Here is a 26464-nt window from a genome sequence, read left to right as displayed (position 1 = left end):
TCATTGGTACTCTAAAATATTTTTATGAAAAATAATTAACTTGATTGACAATTCTAATTGTTTAACAATTCTCAATCTTGATATAAAACTAGCATCATTTTTTAAATACAATAAAAAAAGTTGTGCAACAAACTCCACAAAAAAACAAATTTTAACCCTGAAGGTCATTCCATAATTACAAAAAAAATATTTGCAAACAGTCATTGCTATTTAAATTCTACAGTTGAAATTAAAATTACTACATGTACAGAGAAAATGCTTGAGCAATTTTGATTTCAACTGCTATCTATCTTTTTTTTTTAACAGTAACTAAATCCATCTAAAACAGACATCATGACTGCTTTGAATAATGTAGAATGGTCTTTGCTATGGAGTATAAAATGAAATCTGTCCCATTTTCTATATAAAGTTGATTTAAACAAATAAAAAAATATTTCATAAACAGCTGCTTTCATTAATCATTATTTTTCATCTAATATATAATATCCATTTAATTTATACACCTCGATATAATATAACTTACAAATACAATAGTAAAATTTAATACCTGTTTGTTTACCGAAATTTTTAATAAACTTTTCAAATTTCCTGTTTTTCAATTGTTCAAATATTTGAAAATGAAAAATCGTTTAAATAGCGTGGTAAATTTATCACTGTCACCCAACGTTTATGACATGATTTGTTACATCGTAAATTTTACTGACCATCAGAAGAAATTTATCCTTTGGTCCCTTATCTCCCTCACAAATCAATATTAATTCAATACAAACTATAATACAACACAAATTCTTGTCTCAGACTGCCATAGATTATACTTTGGTCTAAACTATAACTGTACTAATTTCCATCAAATATACATTTATTCGTAATGTTTTCTTATAAAATTAGACTTGTTTTCTTTTTAAGGGAGTAAAAGTAAGATGAAACTCTTGACATTTTTTTGAAACATAAGGACTTTTTACTATTACTATGGATTCAATAATAATCATAGGACACCAATTTTGGTAATTTCATTCAAAAAGGGAAACTACTTTATATACATTGAAAAACTTTGAAAGAAGCAAAGTATTAAAACCATGATATTTAGTGTTCTCAAAATAGAGATTTCTCTTCAAGTACAAAAATAAGAAAATAAGCTATTAACAATGATAAGTCCATAGGACAACATGCCCTGCTCCTACTATAAAATGTCCATGTTCTGTGAACCATGGAATCTAGGTCAAACCCCTGATCTGGCATACATATAAAGCTTGCATCATGTTGAATATGACTACCAAGTTTTAAATGATAGTGAACAACTTAAACTTATTTTGGGAAAGATGCATTAACCAGTAAACATAATTCCCCTTTTATATTTTAGGCGTGGAAAAAGGGGGAATTTTACTCACCGATTAAAATAAAGTTGAAGTAATAGAAATTTCATTGGAAAGTTCAAATTTTGGTACCAGTACTTGTTCTAAAGCCTTAAACTCTAAATCCAGAAAAGTTACATCAAGTATGTCATCTGTTACAGACTGAATTTGGATTAAAATAAATCATTAAAACTAAACCAAAATAATTCTACAAAATATGTGTATTACCAATGCTTTTTTTTCTTGACAGCTTCTTAAAATAGGAAAGAACCAACATTTCCAAAAAGTCTGTGTTTAAATGTCAATGTTAAATTATGTAAAGGTTTGCCCAATAACTCAAAACCACCTTGCAACAAACATGTCTTCTGACAAACATTATGCAATTCATAGCAAAAAATATCAGATTTCAAAAAAATAATATACCGAAATTAGTACAGTTATCGTTAAGAAATTGCACAGAGCAAAATAAATTTATATATGTTACAATTTTTCTTTTTTAACTAATTCTTCTGCCATTTTAAAATACTTAGAAAACTTGGCAGTATGGTCTAAAGGAAGATATACATAAGGACTCATGTTAAAGGCCTCTTTTATACCATATTTCTTAATGGTTGATAAATGACATCGACTTAAATGATAACGGTATGTTCCTTTTGAAGCAAAATGTCTACTGCAAGCTACACAATGGTACTCTACAGCAGAATCACTACCACTGTCGCTATGACTACCTTCAGATATTCCATCCTCCACAAGGTCATCCTCGTCAATTTCTCTTTTCACAGACAAATTTAGAGGAATGGAGACTTCAGGTGACCCATTTAAAATAGTCCGACTTGAAGAACTCATTCCGGGAATGTCAGTTTTTGTTATGAGCTTCTGTAATTTATCAAGAGGGTGTTCACTGTCTAAAGCTTGTCCATAGACAAAACTACTCAGCGAATCCAGTGCTGATGAAGACTTTTCAGCATTTTGTTCCTCTTCATCAATATTTAAATATTTACTACTTAATGATTCATTTGTAACTTTTGTTTCTTTGAGTTCAGCAGTTTCTAATTTCGTACTTTGTTTAGGACTTGTCTGCCTTTTGTTGACATTTTCACATAATTTTTCAAGTTTTTCTAATTCATCTTTTGTGGAATCGTCGGCTTCGCTATCATTCATCTCTGATTCCTCTGGCTTCTTTGATGTATTCTCCATCATTAAAGACGGTTGGAAATATTTCCTATATTTTTCAAACTTCAACAGAGGACTTAAAGACTCCTGCTTGTCAAACATATTAACCTGAAACTTGTTTTTGCCGTAGGTAAATTTTGAACTAAAACTTTTTTGAATGAATGATTCCATGGCTTGGAGAGCTGAATTACCTCCCCTATCTGTCCCTTCGTCCTCTGGATTTAAAATATCTAACATTTTAACACTATCAGATTTTAGTGGATTTCTGTCTTCGGATTTATCATTTTGGTTTTTTTCTGAGGATTTTTGGTTTTCATTTAGTTCTATGGGTTCAGTTTTGATATTGTTTAGCTTTTCCGGAGTATCTGAAATAGAATCTTGATTGATTAGTTCTTGTTTTATATCACTGTGTTCATCATGTTTCAAATCTTTCTTTTCCGTACTTTCAAGTTTCACAATTCTAGACTTGAATTTCTCAGAATCTTTTCCATTACTAGTTTCATTTGGGTCAACTTCAAAGTTTTTATTTTCTTCTTTTACATTTTTTGACTGTAGATTGTCAACTTTTGATTTTAACTTTTGAATTCTTGATTCAAAGGCATCAACCATACTTTGATGAAGACAAGCTCTTACGTGTTCTACAAATAAACTTGTTTCTATTTTATCACCGCAGTTTTCACAACTGATCATGCTATCATCCATTAAATCACTCTCAGGACTACTAGCCGATAACCTGTCCTGAGGCGGTGATGACCTAGAAAGAGATTTTTTACGAGTATCACGCTCTGTGCTTTCCTCACTTACAGGTAAATATTGACGATTGTTTTGTTTTAAATTTAATTCTGCAGTGTGATTTTGAGTTCGGAGTATGTTTCGTTTATGATGTCCTGATAATATCATGTGATTAGCTAGTCCTTCCATGTCAACAAACATACTATTGCATACTTTACATTTGAATACACATTCACGGTCAACATCGCGATCACAATAAGCAGAACACTTATGTGTACGTCGTCCGTGTTCAGAACTTACAATTTTTGTATAATGCTGAGTCTGCATCATATGAACTGTCAACATAGGCAATGATTTAAATGATTCTCCACACTGCATACAGCGTAGAATTCGTTTGGTTTGTTCAGACTCTGTATTCAACCACATATCTTGACCCCGGACAAGTTTGGGATATTCCATTAAGTTTGCCTTTTTCACCCCAGCAGGGAGATGTCCAGTTTCTTGAATATGTAAACTTAATTCATACAATGAAGTAAAAGTTTTAGTACAAACACACTTATGCCTTGTGTACTTATCTTCTTCATTATCATTGCTAGAATTCTGCTTTTTGAAGTTAGAGTTCAAGTCTTTGTGATTATTAAATGACGATTCTGATTTTTCGCTCAAGGATTTCTCTGATGTTTCTGTAAATGGCGGAATAGGGCTTTTCTTTTTTGGTAATGAGGATATGGAATTCAGCAAAACATTATCTCCACAAAAAGTTTTGTTAAACATTTCATATGACAAGGGATGCAACCCTTTCACAGGTTTTTGTAATTGTCTTGTGTGATAGTCGCCGCCAAACTTTTGTTGTAAACTTTGTAGACTAGATTTTACAGAATCTGGAAACATTCCATTACTGTACTTATGACGAGATTTCAAATGAATATTTTCCACTGTATGACTTGATGTGAGTTTGCTAGAACCTGGTGAGTATGACGCAGATGATGATGAAGATTTTCCATTTCCTGTTTTTTTCGACAAGTCTAACGGTTGGTCGTCATATACTTTTAGATTGGGTTGATAACCCATTGAGTGAAATGAGGAAACAGCTGAAGGCGAAAGGAAGAGTCTGTTTGAATAAGGCTTTGATTTCAACATATGTTGCCGTGGATGCATCGGAGCATTTTTAACATTCGACAAAAAGGCAGGAGTAGGAATGAGTGGCACCTGCCACTTTGAAGAGTGAATATGTTCCTCTTTAAACATCTTTTTAGGAGGTGAATGATGATGATTATTCATGAAGAGAGGCAAAGGGTCCTGCCTCATTAGTCTTTTTAATGGAGGTGTTTCTGAACGACTAGATTCTTTGCTACATTCTTGCTTATCCACAATATGTTTAGTGTCTGATATTTTTTCACTTTCCTCCATAATTTCAGTTTTTTCTTCTTCTTGTTTTGTTTCTTCCTCGTCTACCATGATGTTTTTATCACAGTCGCCATTCTTTGTATTCAAACTTCCCTCTTCTTCATCATCTACTTCAGACTCTTCCTTGTGACCATTAGCAGTTATCTCCCCTTCATCCACATCCTGTGAATCCATGGTTACTGTATCACAGTCTTCGTCACCATCACTTTCGTCCTGGTTATCATCATTATCTTCTTTTTCTGACGATTTCTCATCACCAATAGCTGTAACAAAAAAATATAATAATTAATTTTACAAGATAAAAAAATGTAAAGGCCTGAGAAATACAATGTATACCTCTGTTTCAATACTAGATTTAGCTGCATGTCACCCGAATTCTACATTTAATTTCAAGCATATCGTTTCAACCAAACTGACAATGCTTTGTTAAATCAGTTTATTTTATTAAATATTTATAGCATATAATGGAAAATGGAAAATTCTTGCATGTTGCAACAAATCTTGCCAACTCACTTTTATTAAGATGGCTTTATATGTTTTATCTATCTTTTTTGCCGCATATCCACTTTATTTGGATCTGGTATATAGTTGTTTCATTGGACATCATACCACATCTCCTTAATTATCTTTATTTTTGTATCATAGCAAGAATTTCCTTCTAACCTTAACTTGCGTGCCAATATATATTTTACCACCTCTAATTTTGTTATTTTCTTCAAATTTTTGGATTAATTGTTTTATTACTTCCAACAATTTATAAGTATAGCATTCTTATTTTTTTCTCAATTTTTGATAATGTAATGAAGCTGACAAATAATATCCGATTTTAATTTCCACCGCAATTTTCAGGTAACTATCACATGACAGTTCACCTGTAATCAACTTTGTTTATTCCTAAGCACACGAAAAACATGTGAACCTGGATGCACTTTATGACATAAAGTAATAATATGAATTGTCATAGACGGATGCAATAAGTCATCTGCGCTAGATTTATTACAAGATGACAGTTTGACAGTCTGATGATTGTGTTTCTTGAAACTGGAGATGAGACCATAAAAACAAGGATGGGTTTCAAATTTAGGAAAATATTAAAACAACCCTAATCCATCACAATATCGGGTATTTTAAGCTGGCCTATAAATCTGTCAAAATGTAGTATATAAAACTACAGTAAAAGTGCCTAAGATTTAATGATAGGTGACATTTCAGTATGATAAAATATGTCATCTCTGTGCCAAATAATATTAGTAATAAAATTTGATATATTCTGTTCAAGTTTTAAATTTAATACAAAAATTAATACAGTGTGATTGTAAAAGCAATATTCCTCTTGGTTTCAGAGACAATACTCTCTGTTGTTACAGCCATGAAGACTAGCATTGTGCAACATGATACATATACACTCAAATTTGACAAAAATACTAGCTTGACTAGAACAAAATTTCTTTTGGAGTTATCTCCCTCATATGAGTTATCTCCCATGTTTCATAGCTAGATAATCTCAGAAAATCAATGGATCAAAGTTGATTCTTTTGACTAACAGTTTTATTTCTTTTCTACATCCTTTTGCAAATAATGTACTTATAAGAATATTTGCTATTTTACCCAGATTTTTCAATACTTGTATAAAAAAAACCTAAAATTTTGCACTTTCACACTTCTTCTAAAAAAATTAACTTTTAAACAAAATAAAATAATTATGCATGGAGTAAGACCATCTTTTTTAAATTATTTGTGAGGGGGAGCATTTAATTTAACTTATATTTTTCAATGCAGCAATGCCGTGCAGACCTTAACTGCTCCTGTACAATACAACATAATATGAATCATGGTTGTTTTCTGATGGATACTGATGATAAAATGCAAATTCTACCGTAAAGCCCTGTGGACTCAGATACACTGCATATATATATATTAATTTATCAAATACAGCAACCATTTTTTATGGATTCATTAAATTTGCAGGTAATATTTCACTTCAATTATAAGCATATTAAAGAAATAATAAATAAATGATACATTACTATCCAGAGGCAGATCCAAACCGAGGTGGGGGTGTTCTGGGATTGGAACCCCTTTTAGGGGGGGGGGATGATCAATACATTTGAATGGGAACATATAGTTTTCTTTTATGTAAAATACCACAAGTCAATAAGTTTTAAAAGGAAAATTTAGTGCTAAAAATGGTTTTGGCAGAAGTTGACTGAAGAGCTTAAAGATGTTTTAATTTATGTTTTCCACTTACATGTAAATAATGTGAAGTAGTCTTGCTTGTGATTTATTTCTGACTTATTCATCTGCTAAAATGGGAGGTAAGAAGGTCCATACCAGCAAAATTTGGCAAAGGACAGACACAATTTTGGTATTTTGCAATTGAAATAGTAATGAGGACCTGCAGATTTAATTCAAGGACCATCCGGGGAAATACTATTTTGAGAATGAGAACTCTGTGATAAGTTTACAGAAAACTTGCATAACACTTATTGCCAAAGGACAGTTAATATACATGGATTACATTGACCAAGGAAGTTAAATTTCGAAATATAACCCCCTTGCACTCATCACATGTTTCGTGCAGATTCTTAATTATAAAATGATTATTCAGGAATGCATAAACAACCCCACCTACCCATGATATCAAAACAGCAATTACACAAAGTCTTATTATCTTTGATGTATATTTAATGGCTTTATAAGTACGTTACATATGCAGTCTGACAACAATTGTGATTACGGAGACATAAAATATCCACCTGAAGACCCCCATTCTTTTATCCTCCATTTACCAAATGATTTATAGAAATTTTCGAAGTTTTATGGTGTTTCTATGCACAAATCCATGCGAATATATATTTCTATATTAACTTATATTGATTTAGTATGTCAGGTTGTGTTTTTATGAAATTTGTATAGAAAATAAATCGTATCAAAAATCGATGGAAAATGACAGAATACATCTTTAATTCCACCAGACTTAATGTATTATGTGTTCAAATGAAAAGAAATTCACCACTCCAATAAATCATATATAATAGTCCAATAAATCTGAAAAAAATACCCTGAAAAAAATTAATTTCTATAGTTGAAGGGTGCTGTATATCATAATCGAAAAAAAAAACAGATTCAGAAAACTGCAAATTTTGCAGTCATCGAGCTTGAAAAAATTACTCATTTGTTTAAAATTTATTTCTTAATCAGTCTGCTAACTAACATGCTGTAGGACAAGAATGTACTTATTCTTCATAGTACTCTTCGAGGTTTAAAGCAGGAAAGAAAATATTTTCAGACAGACAAAAGTTCAAAGCTGTTGTATAGATTTTGAAACTTGCTGTAGCTATAACATAATAATCATGATGCTGAAGCAATAGAAGGTTCTGCATGCATGAGCCAAATATGAGGTTTTAACTTTATATGTTTAAAAAAATTTGAATCTTTCATGGTAAACTATGAAACAATAGTGTAACATCACAACATAGATAGACATATCAATTGAAATGGCTTAATAACTCAATCAAGACATATTAACACAAGTTACCATCAGGGACATTTCTCCCTATTGCATAGGAATACAGAAGAAACAGCATTACGAAAAAAGTCCGATTTGGAGCAAGCACAAACCATATGGTGGGTCTTTACATTATACCACTGAACCAAACCAGGATTAAACAAAGGACCCCTGGCACAGACAACCCTCAAAATAGTAACTTACTAGTTAACAAGTACTTCTTTAGTTGAGGTGGTAAATATTACTAGTGGTCTGAATAATACAGTGCAAGGAGTTGGAGACTCAATCCAAAGACACAATATAGTGGTAATTTTTTAATGAACACCATTCTTTAGTGATGTAATTTAGTATATTCTACAGTAGTACAATTCCAGAGACAGTTACCCAGATGTCACTATAACCCTCCTCTCTCAAAAACGACATCTACAGTTAATTTTCCTCATAGAAAGAATGCATACATACATGTATGTATGAAATAATGAGATGAAAAAAGTGAAATCAATCCCTGATCACATTTCTTCATCACAGGACCCCAGAGTGAGCTTTTCAAGGGGTATAACTACTCCCATCATATGTCAACCATTATCTTAATGCAATTAGTGTCTTTTTATTTTATTTTTTATTTTTGGCATTTTAGGAGACACAGTGGTTCTGAGTGAACAATTATAATACACAATTGATTTAGACATTTGCAGTTTAAGTTTGCTTGTCCTTCAGTATTTGTGTTCTAAACTAATTGACTACCACCCTTCAAAATCTTAAATAGTTTTTTCTTCTTCTTTAGAATCACAATTGTATTCAAAATAAAAATGTAAACAACAAACTTTAAAGAAAATGTTGAATTTCATTTCCTACTATAAAACTTTAAAATTTAAATATCATATCTTCCTTATTCTAACTTTCATTCTAGTCAATACTAAATAAAATAAATTACAATAAAATAAATAAGGATGATTTAAAGCCGTTATATAAAAGAAAATAAAACATTCCTTCCTGAAGTTTTTTTCTCGCTAAAAAAGTTACGTAAGGTTTGATATAATCCTTACCTTTATCTTCTGTTATGATCATAATGACAACATTCCAGAGTCACACAGTTTCAAACTAACACTCCATAATGAAGAATTATTGTGTAGTCAACGCTGATTGATGGTTACATTTCACCTGCTGTAACTGAGGGACCATATTTACCTGGCCGCTCAGGTGTGTCTGTTTGACAAAAACGTAATACCTGTCAGGAGGTTGATAAATTCGGAACCAGATGCGGACCCTACATTTACCTGTCAGTTTTTCACTGGTTTGACAAAAAAATCGGCCAGTTTATTGGGTGATTAGCGACATATTGATTTTTGCCTTGATAGCTGTCAAAGTTAAAGTATCTGTAGGGCAGGTCATAGGATTTTGTCATTTAATATTGGTTTGTTGTGCTATTAGCAAATCTCCTTGTTTCCATTTTCCCCCCAGAAAAAAATGTCTGAGGGCGGATTATTAAATCGCAGAACAAACTGTTACAAGATGGACAGCTATATGTATATCAGAAAGTCAAATTTGACATAATTTAATATAAAAATAAATATTAATGTTATGTATGCTCGATATTTATCACTTGTGTACATTACAAACATATTAATTTAATTCACTTTCAGATTGTAGTGTTAAGTAGAAACTTTAATGTTGTTTTAAATGTAAATACTTTAGCAAATAAGATTTATTTTTATCATTTTGTCAATTAAAAGTTGTAAAATACTTGCTGATTGAAATTATAATCTTTTAACCTACCAAGATTTCCTGTTTAATGGGGGTACTTAAATAATGTTCAGTGATTAATAGTTCAGCGAAATGGACAAAATACAACTATATAACCAATGCTTGAATGCAGCAATGATGACATTTAGGCCAACCCCCTCCCCCAAAAGCCCTTGGCATAAAAAATATGGAATGCCTCCACACCCTTAGCTGGTCGGGGATCAAGGGGGTTGTACACCTCCCCTCCCCCTTGAAAATAAATAATCACTGCTAAAGTCGACGTTCTGTTTGAATTTTAATTGTTTTCGAGTTGAGTATGATTGTATTGACCCCCATTGAAAATTCCTGGCTACGGGCCTGCTGAGGCCTCCAAAGACTCAATACTGCCGAATCATAGCTCTTTTGATCCTTGTGATATTTTGATATAACTTAGAGACTACTTGTTTCTAATCTAAATGAGATAAATGACTTAAATGCAGTCACTAAATTCCAATTTTTTGGGTAAATTTTGCCGTTTGTCATTGTAATCTTTTAAGTAAATGATGAATGCACAATTAATTCACATGCTCTATAATCGTTTCTAGTGCAATACTTATAGACTGGAGTAAACATTGCATTTGTTTGTATTGGTTGTTTCATGTCTTGCACTGTAAAATAATTAAATGATGAATTTGTTTCTGCCAATGTTAAGCTTACATAATGACATCCATTGCGGACAAAGATTAGGCTAGTCTAAGAAACAAATTCCCTCTTTATAATACAGTCTTGTGTTTAATTTTTTTTTGGAAGACTGTTGGACATTGCTTCACTCAATCCAAATAGATATAAGAAGATGTGGTATGAGCACCAATGAGACATTTAACTCTCCATCCATTAGTCGCAATTTTTAAAAGTAAACCATAATAGGTCAAAAGTACGGTCTTCCACATGAAGACTTGGTTCATAAAGAACAGTAAGCTATCACTGGCCCAGATTACTGATAAACCAAGCATATAGTGTTTCTGAAGAATCTTAGTTTCCTAAGATTATTTGCAACTTGCAAGACTCTGGATGGTTTTCAGCTTGAAATATTATATGAACAATTGTCTACTGTAAAAGACTGACAATTTTGACCTCTATATATGTATTTTGACATTTTATGTGGTTTGGTTGCTGTCTCATTGACAAATCTCATTCCCCAAATCTCTTTTTGTTCATATTACAAACTATTTCATTACACAATGTGAAGCCTTACAGTCAAGCAATATGTAAAACTTATTTATACCTACTATTATTTCATTGACCTTGGAGTATATAATATTGTCATAAATGATATTAGCTTGAAACCATATAAATATATAATCAAGTCCATCAAAACTCATAAAAGAAGGGATGAGCTCCCATCAATAATAATTTGTTTTATTATTTTGCTTTTAATGTCAAAATAAATCTTTCATTTGAAATCATCGGGTATCATAATTGAAAAAAAAAATCAAAAATCGTGATTGAGGATTTGACAATCCTCGGAATTTAATAGGGGGTAATTTGCTATACAATATAAGAAATTACACCTGTCTATCCATACAAACAATCCTATTATAATCACAATTGGTTGATCATCTTGCAGTCCAAGATATCTAACAAGCTGCAATTAGAACCTTATACTTTAATGTGTTTTAAATATTCCTGTTATGGAACATTTACATAAGTTTTTTTTCTAATTTGAGCAAGACTTATGTTGTTGATGTCATTGACAGTTGAAGAGCGATTGAAATATAAATAAAAGAACTTTTCTACACTGTGCCCTCTAAATACATGTTCATTACAACTCATACGAATACATTCTGCATCTAGCTCGGAAATCTTTTTTTTGTTTAAAGGTTAGTATGAATTCAGTGATAATATATCGTCTTATTAAAAGTTCTACAAAAAACTTATTTGGGATGCGGTATACATAAATTAACCATTTCAATTTAGGAAAGAAAATGAAATAAAGATAATAATATTCTAATTAGTACAAAAGTGACATATTGATATAAAACCTGACAAAAACCTAAAAATTTCAAACTTTAAATTTTCTATGAATGCTCACTAATTATGCTCAATGTTGCTGGTAAATAGAAAGAAGAACATTGAAGGAACTGAAACAATGTAACGATGTACAGCAAAACTATACAACGATTGCTATTTATTTATATCAGAAAGTTTTGTCTTGACATTGTTGAGAAAAACAAGACAAAAAAGTGTCATTTTCAGACAGAAACTGAGGTAAATCCAGGCAACCACTAATAATACCTTATTCCAGCATGCTGCTAGTTTTAAATTCTAATAAAAAAAAACTTACATTTGATAAGTTTCTAAACAGATGGACAGACCGACATAGCTTATGAGTAAATAGTACTAGTAAACAAGCAGCCCATACCTTTCAAGGCTAAAAGTATAAAACTAAATACATCTGTACTCGTGCATCTTATCTTTTGCTACTTTCGTCAACAAACATCCACATTACTTAATTCAGTACCTTTCATGTTAAGACAAGATCATGCAATGTTGGAAATTTTAATTAACAATCATTGATTATGTTCAATATTTATAACTTTAAAGCACCCAAAACTCATTAGTACCCAGTTGCATACAATAAACAAGTTTAAATAAACTAATAAACTGTAACAATGTGTCAACGTTAACGTGATAAATCATACTAATCTATCACTTCCCTCCACATCTAAACTTAGTCATTCTGTTATGACAACAAATTCTTAATTGTTTGTCATGGTATGACTGCCTTCTACTGTGTTTTGTTCTTTTTTTCATAATGGAATTAAGTTTTATTACAATCAAGGCCATTGACAAATGGTCATAGGCGGATCCAGGGGGGCCCTAGGGGGACTTAGCCCCCCCCCCCTTTTTGTGGGAAAAATTTGGTTGATTATATAGGGAATCATTGAAGCATGACCAGAGCCCCCTCCCCCCATAGGAAAAGTTCTGGATCCGTCACTGATGGTTCTTAGATTTTGTACAATCAAGGCCATTAAGAAATGATTCCTAGATTCAAATCAGATTCCTAGATTCAACTCATTCTCCTTAGCTTTTTTTGTAAAATTTGTGTATTTTCTTTTGGCCATAAGATGGTTTATAGGCTGACCACCAATTTTGATGCACTAGACATTCAAAAGTTACAATCCTCGTATTCAGAAAAAAATGTTCTGTTATATGCCATTCAAATGATTCAGTATGTAACTTTGAATAAAAGGGTTCAAGTGTAATTGTACAACTTATGATACATATATTTGCCAATTTAGAGTTGACTGTGTTGATGTTGGATATATAACAAATCAGCAAATCTAACCAACCATATTCGGCAACAAAATGCTGCAACATTTCTTAAAACTGAAAATTCATGTAGTCATTGAAATCTAATTCAGTTTTCTGAGCTTAAATTCTTAAATTAAGAAAACACCACTTTAGCTCTTAAAGGCAAAAAAGTAAAGTTACATTACATAAACAGCAAAAAATGTCATTTAAAGTTTATTTAAATGTCTATAATTATTATACATAAAACTTTAAAATCCCATATAATTCACTTCTGCAATTTTAAAAACATGTTTTTCAGTAGTCATTCTTATAAGGTGTTTTGTTGTAAAATACATTAAACACGACTCTTTTTTAAGCATTCTTAAATTTATTTTCCCATATCAGGGAATTAAATATTGCAATTTTATGTATATAGCCTGTCAGCTAACTCACCATAAAAATGACAATGCTATTTAATGAGAGTATTTTCACATAAAAACACCCTTATTTCTACCCCATCGAAGTTGATAATTTATTAACCAAAATGTTCAGCCAGATGCTTTTAATGTATGGATTCTGAAGAGCCCTGACAACCTTTACTAGAAGAAAATGAATGATTTAAATCCTTCATAAGAAAGAAGTTGTCAGTGTGCTGCCTGATTTATGATCGCTTGTTATTACAATTGCGCCTAACCGGGTATTATTAAGGAGAATCCCATGGCACAGTAAGAAATGGGTATTAATTGCGAACTACTCATTCAATCAAATGATATCTGACACCTTGTTTTGCAAAGGATTTGTTGTTGATATCATTTGCTTGACAAGACTTTTATTATCGCTTTTAGAGCTTTAGATGACGAAAACAAAGGGACAATCAATCACACGTCTAAATCATTCGTAAATTACTTGTACATGCAACTCCCAAATGGTGTGGCTGAAACGTGATTTTCACTGCACGTAAATAAACTGCATTGTGCTGAAGTATAACATTAACACGATCAGTCTGTACAAAAAAAATACGGAAAATCTCATATATTCTTATTCTTTCTCTTCAACAAAATTAATTCCACAGCAAATAAAATTTTCACATAAATCAAACAAAAATTCAAATTAGGAGATTTAAATTCACAAAATCCTGTTAAGGACTCATCACTTTTACAGTTTTTTTGATTTAGCATGTTATAAACTCAAATACTGTAAATAACACAATATTTTCGCTTATTGAAAAAAAAACAAAAAAAAACCATCAGTTATTTACTAACAAAACCATTCAAACAATATAAAGACATATAAATTTTATGTACTCTCCATTATACACACAAAACTTTCAAATTAAAGCATTGTACCTTATATGAACTAGGAGTTGAGTAGATAAATTAAGCATCATATAGTGAACTGCATAATTATCATTCTCAGAATAATATACTCTTCCGAAAAACACAACACACTTTCTAGCTTTAAACGGTACAAATGCACCTAGTATTGCAAGTATTGATTTTTATGAATTATTTAAAAAGTAAGGACAATTGAACTAGCATTTTTGTTTAAATTTCAATATATTATAAGGATTCTGGTTTTGATGAATTATTAAAAAGATGGTTCATTGAACTATTTCCATTTATTTCAAATTTTGCATACGAGATACACTTCATTATATTCTTTCATCTATTCCAATTGTTTCCAAGCTAATTAATTTTGTGGAATCTTGTACTTTATTTCTTTAATTATTCAATAGTCTTTGTTAAATTTGCATAATTTAATATGCACATCATTGGTATACGTTATGCAGTATATACGCTTCTAGTAAGCAGTATGTGATGTTAACAACATCCATTACATTCACCTAGTATACATTATAAACATAGGGGACAGCTGCAGAAGCCTGCAATTGGGTGCAGGATTTTCTTGCTGCGTTCAAGACCCATTGTTATATGGCTTTGTCTTGTTTTCTGCTCTTTGGTTGGGTTGTTGTATCTTTTAAAAATGACAACAATGTACTTCTTTTATTGACAGAAGGACAGAATTATTGGTACTGTATAAAACAAGTGTTAACATAACCCCAATAGTTCTTGTTTTTGCAATAAAATTTATGACAATTGGTGGGAATAATTCAAACGCACCTCAAACTGATTTGAAGGATTTTCTCATCCCATGAGAATGCTTGTCAATAACTTTAAATAATCTATCTATATTAATTTTATTCCTCCTTCTTTTATTCAAATGATTTATGCGAACATTATGTAATAAGATTTAATTTTTAAACTGATGTTTGATCAGACAATCTAATACCAATGGTTCTATATCAAAGCTGTGCAGGTTAAGAATTTAATCCACTTAAAGTGATTATAAAAATTTCAAACTCTACCTGTGAAAAAGCACTCCCTACTAATCCATTCAAAGTCGAAGCATTATTGTATAAGTGATTAAATATCAATAGCGTCAAGCCAATTCTATCTTATTAATCTTTCAAAATAACATTTATCTTTATTGCCATAATTTCATTACCAAAATTTGTTGTATCATTAAAGTTGTCTTCAAAAGATCAAACAAAAACAGTTATATTAATTATTGGTGATAAGAACATTAATGGGGTAACATCAAGGGCTATGCAAATAGTTAAAAACACTATTAGTAAATCTTGATTTTCTTAAACATGATGAATACATGTTTAAGTAATCAATGGCTTTCAGTCTTCTTTGATGGTTTCTTGTTTTAGTCTGTAGTGTATCATAAGTACTAGCTTTGCAAAAAAGCTTACCAAACTCACTTTCAAGAGAGCATTCAATAAGCTTCAGTAACTAGTGATGGGTAAAAAAAATTATCTACCCTTCAAAGATTTTACTGTTTTACCTTCTACTTTAAGAGCAGAGGATATTTTGATAATTTGTCAAACACAATCAAAGATTGCATCTTACTGTCATGTTTAAAACATAGGTACAGAAACAAAATAGGAAGCCTTTCAGACATTCTCATAAAGTTTGATTAAAATTATCCCAGTTGATTAAATGAAAATGGAAATGTTCTTTTCCAAATGGTTTGAATTGGAACTATGTGCCATTAATGCCACATGATGGGTGCCACTCAATTAACATTCCGTGTACCTTACCTAGAGGGTCTTCTTACCGTTAATATCCTAAAGTTTTAGAATACACCAATCCGAATTTAACAATGCCTTCTACCATCATGTTTTAATCCTGAGTGGCTGAAAAAGTAGTCGACATTGGATGTTTTAGATGAAATGATGAAAGTGTAAATTGGTCAAACAAAGAAGGAGTGATAGACACAAAGTGAAGACCCAATTAAGTGAAAAATTGCCCTGTTGGTCTGGTTAATATACTAAGCTCAAAAAAGTTACATTTTTACTCTGCATCAGGCCACCAATGGACCACTCAAGAACTTGCTGCAAGACAGACATGAAACTCTTTCCTGTCTAATGTCTAATCTACCTTAGTATCCTAAACTTTTATGGTAACCCTTACACTCACTTTTTATGACCATTTTTTTAATAAGCATCATCCAAGTCCAGACATTTTTGATGATGCACTACTAGTATTAAATTCCAGAAAATTTTTAAAAGATCTTGTCTTTTAGTGAAAGAAATTTGATAATTACAGAATCAGAATCACTTATTAACCTCAATGGTTTTTTTTTACTTACATATGACTAACTTGTTCATTTTGGTCTTGTTATATTTTATGAGATCATCTTCAAACTTAACAGGCTGACAGACACCATGTGTTGGCAGTAGTTCAATCACACAGACACTTGAGTTAAAAAGTTGTCTAAAGCCTCATGTTAATTCAATGAAACATGCATGATGACTTTCAAAGACATGCAAAGTAGTTTGTATTATCCAAACAAATCACATACTATTGTGACCTCAGTAACTAGGATATATTGGCTATGACAGAAGCTTTGACAGACTGTCAGAATGCAGCGGAGAATTACGACCCCCAGGGACTACTGTATTCCAATTTACCTGTCAAACCCACAATAATAAATACAAAGGGTGGCAAGAAAATCATTAATATCTTAATTGTGACTCATCATTTTATATCAAATGACAAAGATTTCACCATTTATCTTTTTCTTTCCCATTGAAGTGTACACCTAATTCAATTTTTTTCTATATCACTGTCAATTCATTGGTATCATTTTTCATATTGTATGGATGTCAAGCAACGAAACAAATCAAATTCTATATTCAAATAACTTCTGATCTTATGACAGTCACTGGGATTACAAACGAAGAAAACAAATGAATAAAACCTAAAGGACATTTACTACTGTGTTAAACTCCAAGAAAATTCTTTACAGGGAGTACATTCATATTGACCTTGATTTGCTAACACAATCTGTCCAGTGGCGTCTCAAGAGGGGGGTTTCCAGGGATTGGAACCCTCCTTTTATTTGGACGATCAATGTATTTTGAATGGGGACATATAGTTGGCACCCTTTTAAATTTATATTTAATATCATAACCAGGAGTATTTATCCTCATATCTGTAACTGCAATTTCCAAAATGTGCATTTAAATTGTCTTTCTATCAGCAATAATAGATATAATCATAAATTTAACTTTACTTCTTGATACTTATATATATAAGACTTATAATTTAGGTTTTGAGAAATTCAGAGTCCCCCAGTCTAAAAGACTGATGAAATTTAGAGGAATAACTAAAGATATACACTCTCCTTTAAATTTTCAACTCATATCACTAAGAGTGTAATATTGACACCAATTTCCAATTCACTCCTACTATATTCAGTCTGTAATGATCTGTAATATTAACACCAAAAGTAGAAATACAATCTATTCTATTACATCATTTTTTTATACTAGGTAAGAATTCAAATTTATCTGTTTTTTTAACCAAAAAGAAGTAATATATATTTTTCTTAGAATTACAATTTAAAAAATGTTTGGCAGCCCACACACTATCCCTTAAAGAATCAGTCAAATGTCAAGCTCAAAATCATCTGTCTTGTTTTTAGTTCTTCTTTAAAATGAAAAAAGTATACATGTACCACATAATATAAATCTACATGCCTACGCTGAAATTTCTATATATCATTACATATCTCCAAGCCATCAAGTTCTTATGATTTATTTACGGAGCGTAAAAAAAGAAAAAAGAAAAAATATATATAACTGACAAGCATTCTTCTATAAAAGCTAATTTTAGGTGACTATTTGTTTGAATGCATCATAATGTTGAAATTCATCATCGCATTCATAAGAAAGAAAAAAAGATACATGTATCAAAATTAGAGTGGGATTAATTTATAGCTGAAAACAGAACATCAGTTTAAGAGAAGAAAAAAATCTCATAGCAATCTGTCATTCTTTATACAGTATATAAACAATAAAGATGGATTTGTATATTTCCTAATAAAAAACAATGATGAAAGACTCAGATGCTACTGGCAGCTGTGCCCCTTTATAAAAAGGCCACGAGAAGATCATCAGAGTACCGTATATCACTCTGGTCCTAACACAGTAATAAATTGAAACAATCAAAATCTCTTTGTCACACCTACAGAAATACACATAATTAATACCTGTAAATTAATTGTTCAGGTAAAAAACAATGACAAGACGTAATACTGGAAGTAGGAGTCTTTTTGTGAATTACAACGACAAGGTCGAAGGTTAAGTGAAAAGCATACAAATAACCTTAACAAGTTGTAATAAACATCAAGTAAACGTAATGCAGAAAACAAGGGTAGAAATATCATATGTTTGTCAAATTTGACATTTATTTTTATGATTAAATGTTCTTCTAACTTCTACCAGAGCAGCTGTTAGGCCTTAGAGTTGCTCGTTCATCATTCTGGCAGTAAAATATCACTTCATGGTATTTCCTTAGGAACCAATGAAAAATAGAGTTATCTCCCATTGAATAAATATTACCAAAGTTTTTTCAAACCATAGTATCTGAAATATCAGAAGCTGTTTTATGATAAATATCATAAATTCCAGGTAAATATGTCAGAAAAAGAATGTCAAATTATATAATAATTGATTGTCTCCAAGGACAGAGAAAAATCTTTTTACCCTGATGGTCCTTGGAGAAAATCTGCAAATTCTAATGCAATTAGTTTGTAACGACAATTTTCATTGGACGTTGATAAATATTTTGAGGGGTTAGATTCCACGTTCTACCAGTCCGTAACTAAGAAAGCCACCATTTTGAATTCTGGGATATGTAATTTCTCAAAAAATAAACAAGATATTCACATTTTGAGCCTCAAAATCTTCTTTTAGTCTATATTGAAACCATTCTGAAGCGTACGAAAAATATGTTTAGTATTCATGTTTGACATCCAGAGTAAACACATGACGTCACATTGTTTAGATGCTAAAGACAATGCAACAGTTTCGCGGACTTTTTCATTTATGCCATTTTTAAGCCAAAATATTTATTAAATGACATTTATTCTAATATGTGACATTAGAATGGAGATAACTGTATTGTATTTTAAGCTTGGCCTTCGTAAAACTTGATTTTACTGTCGCAAATATCCGTTTACCTATCTCCGCTCCGCGTCGCTAGGTAAACTCAATTTGCGACAGTAAAATCTACGTTTTACGAAGGCCAAGCTTAAAATACAATACAGTTATCTCCTAAATTTGATGCTCCTCACCATTATTTCTATTGCAAAATACCAAAAGTGTGGGCCCTTTGCAAAATTATGGTGGTCAAAGTTCAAATTTTTGGACCTTCACTTTTCCAGAACTCTGCGAGGCCATAATGGTACCATCGATACAGTGCTGCAAAAATTGGTGCATGACTAAAATGATAAATTAATGTTTTTCCTATGGCTGCATGTACATAAATATAACTATTTAGTTTTAAATTGAGCAGTGAATTAAATTCAAATTTTTGACCCTATTTGGCCATGTGGAAGTAAAAAAATCCTCATTTTCTGTTTTATTAGAAAAAGATTAAGTCATTTTATGTATATAAATTTTACTGTCCAATGATTTCTGAAGTACTCAGATAAAGATCCCCTTCAAATTGACCAGTCACAACACTCAAACATGATTGCCTGTGAAGCTATAATCAGTTTGATCTTCATATATATATCATGTCCATAATTTTCAAAACTATTAAAACAGATGTGCTAACACTTAAGTACAACATTTCCCCCTACAGAATTTTTAGCATCTGTCTAATCTGTGAAATCTACATGATTATGACGAGGACAGGTGAGTATAACATCATCATCACAAGGGGGACAGGTGATAGTTAGTCTGAGGACAATCAAGTCTACATGATATATAGGTCTGCAGGGTGGTCAATGTCCACAGGTAATATGTATAGATTATAAACTGATATACATGGTTTAACATTCATCATCATACAAATTACTCCACAGGTCAACAGATCTTAAGTACAGCCATATAAATGTACAGGTTAGACATTGGTCAGTCATGGTCCATGAAAAAGAATCTTTGAGGCTTATTTCACTGTTGGTACCATCATTTGATTTTTTTTGTTTATATTGATAAATAAGTCATATTTTGCCTGATACAGTTTAGCATCTGTTACAAAAATAGCATACCTAAATGACTATTCATTTTAGGTGAGGTCAAAAGAGAAGCAACTCTTACAAAATAATCAATCATAAAATTTTGATAAAACAACACTATGTACTGGTATTAAAACAATTTCTGGCATAATTGTATTATCATCCAGATCAAAAATTTGTGGCGAGGGTTTTTTAAAAAGTAAAAAGTCTCAAAGTTGGTGTCCAGAAAATTAACAATATCTATGGTCAGGCTATGATTTTCAAAAGGTTTGGGTTATCAAACTTTATGTGCCTTATTGCCAAAAGAAACACAACACAACATATTCCAGGTCCAGTTTGTCCCTTTTTGAATCACAATATAAAATATTTCTTTTATAGCACTCCCTACACATAATTGCAAGAGGATGTTACTTACTCAAACCATTTGGTCTGTTTTCAGTTAAATAACTTTAAGAAAGCAAAGCTGACACAATTTTAGTTCAATATAATAAAACTGGACCAAAATCTAAGTACAATTTTTAAACTGCATCACTGTTCATTAAAGTGATTTTTGCATTCAAAAATACAAAATTCTATTTTGATTTACAAAATGTGATAACAAAAATATCAACCTCAAAGGTATTAAAATAGGAAAAGTCCATAAAGGTATTTGACAAAACCAAACACTTTTCCAGACAATTTTGTTAATAAAAGCATTAAAAAAAATATCTGAAATTTACCAGATCCATACTACTATCATAGAAATATGCAAAATTTAACAACCATTAATCACCTTCAAAAAAATGAGATGATTTAAATTTCTTAACTCTCAGGTATCAAATCCAAATCTCTATTTGAATCAGAACAATAGTAAAACATTCAAAAACATTCAATAAATTAAAAGTTTGATAATATATCTTAAACAAAAGTACTAAAACAGATTTTAACACTACAGTATCTCAGAAAAATAGAAGGAAGAAAAATGTGAAAATAAAACAATAAGTGCAGACAGAAAGTAGTATTCGAAAATGAATAATGGATAAACAGAGATGAAAGACAAGATGAACAGATCTTATAATTCAACAGACAAAATAAATAGGTTACAAGATAAATTTGATGGAGTAAATTACCTATACAATAGATAAACTAATTTATTACTGATATTTTTCATCTTTTATCTTAGGCTCTTAGGGGTTAACAAACAACATTCAAATCCCTGGTGACAGATAGCAATGCTTGAAAAAAAACCTGAGAAATGATTTTTCTTAAAACACCTAAGAGATATACATCAAGAGCTTAACACAATATGTCGTATGTTACACTGCCTGGCTCGTTAATATCCCCTCCGATATTTGACACCAGAAACGGATACCACTCAATCAAAATATTTACCAGTAAGTTTAGACAATACTTTAAGGATTTATGATGATATTCCTGTCAAAAGAAGCTCACTAGATGCAGCTAAACATCATATTTCAATGTCAACTAACAGACAATGTGGGACCATACAACCGATGGCTTTTCTACTTTATTTGATGCTTTCTGACAGTTACCATGGCAATATTAAAACTTATCCATCACTGACTTTTCTTATTTTTATCCTAATTTGTTTCCATTTAAACTGGAGGGATAAAGAGAAAGAATCAGACAAATGTCACACAGACAAATATATTTATGTCGTAAGACAAGAGATCAGTCAGCATTAAGTCTGCTATAAGCACTCTAGATTGGTACTAAAACAGGTGAAATGGTATACAGTAAAAGGGAGATAACTCTTGAATATTTTCATAGTATATTTGTCAGGAAATTACAAGTTCCTTCATAATATAAGTTACAACAGAAATATTACAGAATTTGTTCCTTACAGAGTAAAAGGTAAAATAAGATGTGGCACTCATACCACATCTTTTCATATCTATAGAATATTTATTCCATATAAGAATAGTGTGCACATCTTCTTATATAGATCTATAGTATACTTTATTCCAACAGGAACTGATATTATGGCATTGTTTATGACAAAGTTTCTCAGAGAATTTCTTTTAGTCGGAACAACATGTTTCCTTAGTAGTTTTATGGCTATAATTCTTAATAGCAGCAATTTTATATCTTTAGAAGAAACCATATACATTTTCCATAAAACTCTATCACACTTAGGTATTTGCATTTTGCTATTTGAGAATGTTTTAAACACAGATCAGTTTTAATTACAATAAGCTGAAGATATATGTAGGTCTAAATATTTTTGATCCCCTTTATAAAGACAACCTTAATGACTGCTTTTTAAAAACTCTCTTGTTTTTTTCTTGATCTTTAAACCAAAATAATTAGATTCATCAATATCTTTATTTCAAATAACAAAATGTTCTACCAGTGCATACTTTGAACAACTTGAAAGGTCCCTTAGATTAAACTCTTTATAATTTTATTTTCAAAATTATTTCTAATTTAAAATCTTTAAACAAACATTAGAATGTCAAAAAACTAAATTGAAAGGGAAATAAATATATCCATATTAGGAAGAAAACCATTAAGGTGAATATTAACACAACACAACAAATCAAATAAATGCCAAGATCACAGCTTTTTAATATCGTACATGCAATAATAGCCAAACATGCAATAATAGTAAATGAATTATAAATATTCATATTACATCAAGTCTAGAAAAGAAGATAAAATTTCCCACCCAGAGACATCTCTCATAAAAATACAAACAACTCCTGCCACAGCTAAAAGTTATTGATATGGTCCTGATTGAAGCATGGAAAACATAAGTCTGACATTAGCAATAATATACAGTGATTTATATGGAACTTTAAGACTGATTACAATCCATTATGGGGTCTCGTATGTAAATTAAGATCCACGGTCATGTAAGATCGGTGAAACTGGGTGCGATTTCCAATACAAATCTGTCATGAACAGAAGCCATCAATCTCGGCAATAAAATATGACAATAACTTCAATCATAAATCACTATAAAAATGTTTTATGGTTGGCTACCTATTAAAAGATGGTATCAGGTTGCTTTCATTTTGTTTTCGAGTTAGTATTTTGTTTCTATTAACTATTCCCTGACACATGGTTGATAATAGTTGATTTTCAGATAAAAGACACATAAAACAAATCATCAAATTTTATAGTTTGATTCAAAATGAAAATTCATAAATCTGAGAGACAAAGAAGTTTTTTGTTCTTTGATTTAGACCCTGAAATACTGTGTCAATGTACAGTCCCAAAAGGGACATAATTCATGAAAATGTCTTTATGTTTTATTGCGATATCCAACTGTTTTCCACTTCAGAAATGCAGTTATTTAGATTAAATTGGGTTCCAACTATATGCCCTTATTCAAAAGCATTGTCATTTATCAAATAAAAAAAATTAAAAGAAGTAGAATTCCTGACAAACAGAATTTTGCAAAGGACAGATACAAATTTGTTATATTGCATTAGAAATAGCATTGAGGACCAGCAAATTTTCTTCTAGGACCATCAGGGAAAAAAACATTTTGAGAACTCAGTATGTGTCAACTCTAGCATGCAAAAAAGACACGCTCAAAAATCATTCTATTGATCATCAGTACCAAACATTTCTCAATAAGATTAAATCTTCATCTTCAAACAACTTTAATCTGTAAGCCTGTAAGTGTTATTCATAAACCTAAAAATATTCAATTTTTCATATTCTAATATTTGTAAGTCTTGAATTGATTATGTCAATTGGCAAACATTGAAATTCCAAATCAAAACTGGACATGACAAACAGATGTTAAATTGTAAATAACATTATAAAGGGAAATAACTCAAGATGGGTAATTAAGTGATGCCCCTAATTCAACTTTGAGGTAATAAGCATTGTGTATCAGTTTCATGAAACTTAGTTGAGGCAAACTAAAGTTGAAGAATGGAAACCTATTTCAGGACATACATAGGGAAGAACAGACGGACAAGGGTAACTAACTCTTGATGACCCATTCACTGGGGTGAGGGCACAAAAAGTTATTTGGATGGAGAGTTGTCTCATTGGCACAGACAACACATCTTCCTATATCTTTGTCAAGCTGTTCTCTATTTAATCAATGTAAGTAATTGGAAATGTACTTGTATCTTTGGACATATTTTCCCTTATACACCTCGTGACAAGTTGGGGAATCAAATTGATATAATGATGAATTAAAAATTTTATGGAGTAGTCTCCTAAAGAAAGCACTTGCTAGAATTTCTATATAAATTTATTGAATGAATATTTTCAATGCTTCTAATACAGCGTATTGGCATTTTACTCTTAACGGATCAAAAGTTTGCATGCAGTGTCTGAATAGAAGTTTACTTAATAGACTTACCTCTTCAGTTTAAAATGCAGTTGCAATCAAAGCTTTTGAAAACCAATGTTCAAAATAAATATTTATCATTTTCGTCATCGATCATGGAGAAAAATAATAGGCTTCAAAGGCTTGATGGATCACAATTTTTTTTCTCAAAATTTTAAAAGTTAAAAAAGCTTTGATCATTTTTTGAAAATGACAAAACAAGAATGATAAATTGGTTCATTCTTTATTTCAAATGTCAAGATTAGGCTGTAATTTCATCATTCACACATAATCAATCAAACAGCATTTAAAACACAGACAGATTAAAAAGGGAAACAACTCTTTTTCAACATGCAGTACATCAATTTGATATGCTCAATTCCTGTATAAATTTATATTCATCAATCCATTTCTTTCACTCTGTACGAACAATCAGTAACACCATTTTGGAAAACAAATTAATTAAATAAGACATGAATTTAATCAAACATCAGTAAGAGTAAAGTTTTAGTATATAATCAAATCAAAAGAAAATCAAATGAAACACATTGCTCAACGATTGCATCAAATCTTTTTAAAAATTCAAACACTTTCTTAACATCTCAAACGCAACATGACATTCATTTCAAAAAGGACGAAAATCTGGAAGTTTTCGGGGGAAGTGCAGTTTGTCAAAATCAAATTTTCAGAGATAGTGGGAACCATGGAGTCGGACATATCTTCTGACATGAAACAATTGCATGTAAAGAATGTGAAACGTTGTAAAGACTTGAGGAGCCTGTGTAGATAATAGATGTCAATGTGATACAGAAGTGATGTTTTACAGCTTATGTAATGTTTGGTAAATGTTCAGATGATCTATGTGCCTTTATCATGCCATAGTTATCAAATAATGAAAACAAATGAGCCTTGGGTGCACACTACACTAATCAGTCAGAGATTTATGTCTTAATATGTACAGACTTATGGCAGACTTCAGAACCACAGGGGAGAGGTACTAATATAGATAAGATACCACTCAAACATGCATCAATTTTAAGTAAAAAACAAAATTGAATTATCTCCCCTTAAAATGGACATCTTACTTTCAAAAGTACAAATATATCAAAGAAACAATCAGTCATTTTGTTTTTATTTTTGTTATTTTTTTAATCTGATACATTATATTTATCCTGTAATCAGCCAACCATTGAACTAATATCATGTTCATATTTTTTGCTTTATTTGTACTTGTACATATAAAGTCTCAATCTGTTACTCTGATCCTATGTTGAGGAAATGGTAATGGGACGATTTCTTTTTGGATAACAGATCATTTTGGGGTTCTCTTTGTTTTTTGTCAGAAATACTCAATTATTTGTACTCCTTAAGAAACACACCAAAAGCTAGGTGAGCCTCCCTTTTTGCCCTGTTCCCAAATAAAACTAAGCTCTACATTTTGGGACA

The 26464-nt window shown here is 31.0% G+C and overlaps 1 protein-coding gene across 4 annotated transcripts in view; it reads right to left on the bottom strand.

The window, feature by feature from the left end:
- LOC134721251 (teashirt homolog 1-A-like) overlaps positions 1-26464 on the bottom strand; it is a 53251-nt gene continuing 26787 nt past the window's right edge. For 2 of the 4 annotated variants that reach the window (XM_063584087.1, XM_063584089.1), the window contains exon 2: positions 1-4927. In XM_063584087.1, coding sequence (XP_063440157.1) covers positions 1833-4927 — 3095 coding nt within the window. In that variant the 3' untranslated portion in view covers positions 1-1832. Of the gene's footprint in view, positions 4928-5536; positions 5593-9218; positions 9470-26464 lie in introns of those variants that run through there. The other 2 variants (XM_063584088.1, XM_063584090.1) reach the window with 2 other exon arrangements.

The sequence above is a fragment of the Mytilus trossulus genome, chromosome 6 (assembly GCF_036588685.1).
Source record: "Mytilus trossulus isolate FHL-02 chromosome 6, PNRI_Mtr1.1.1.hap1, whole genome shotgun sequence".
NCBI classification, from domain to species: Eukaryota; Metazoa; Mollusca; class Bivalvia; order Mytilida; family Mytilidae; genus Mytilus; species Mytilus trossulus.
The sequence above is the reverse complement of the archived record's forward strand: the minus strand, read 5'-3'. Positions and strand labels throughout refer to the sequence as shown.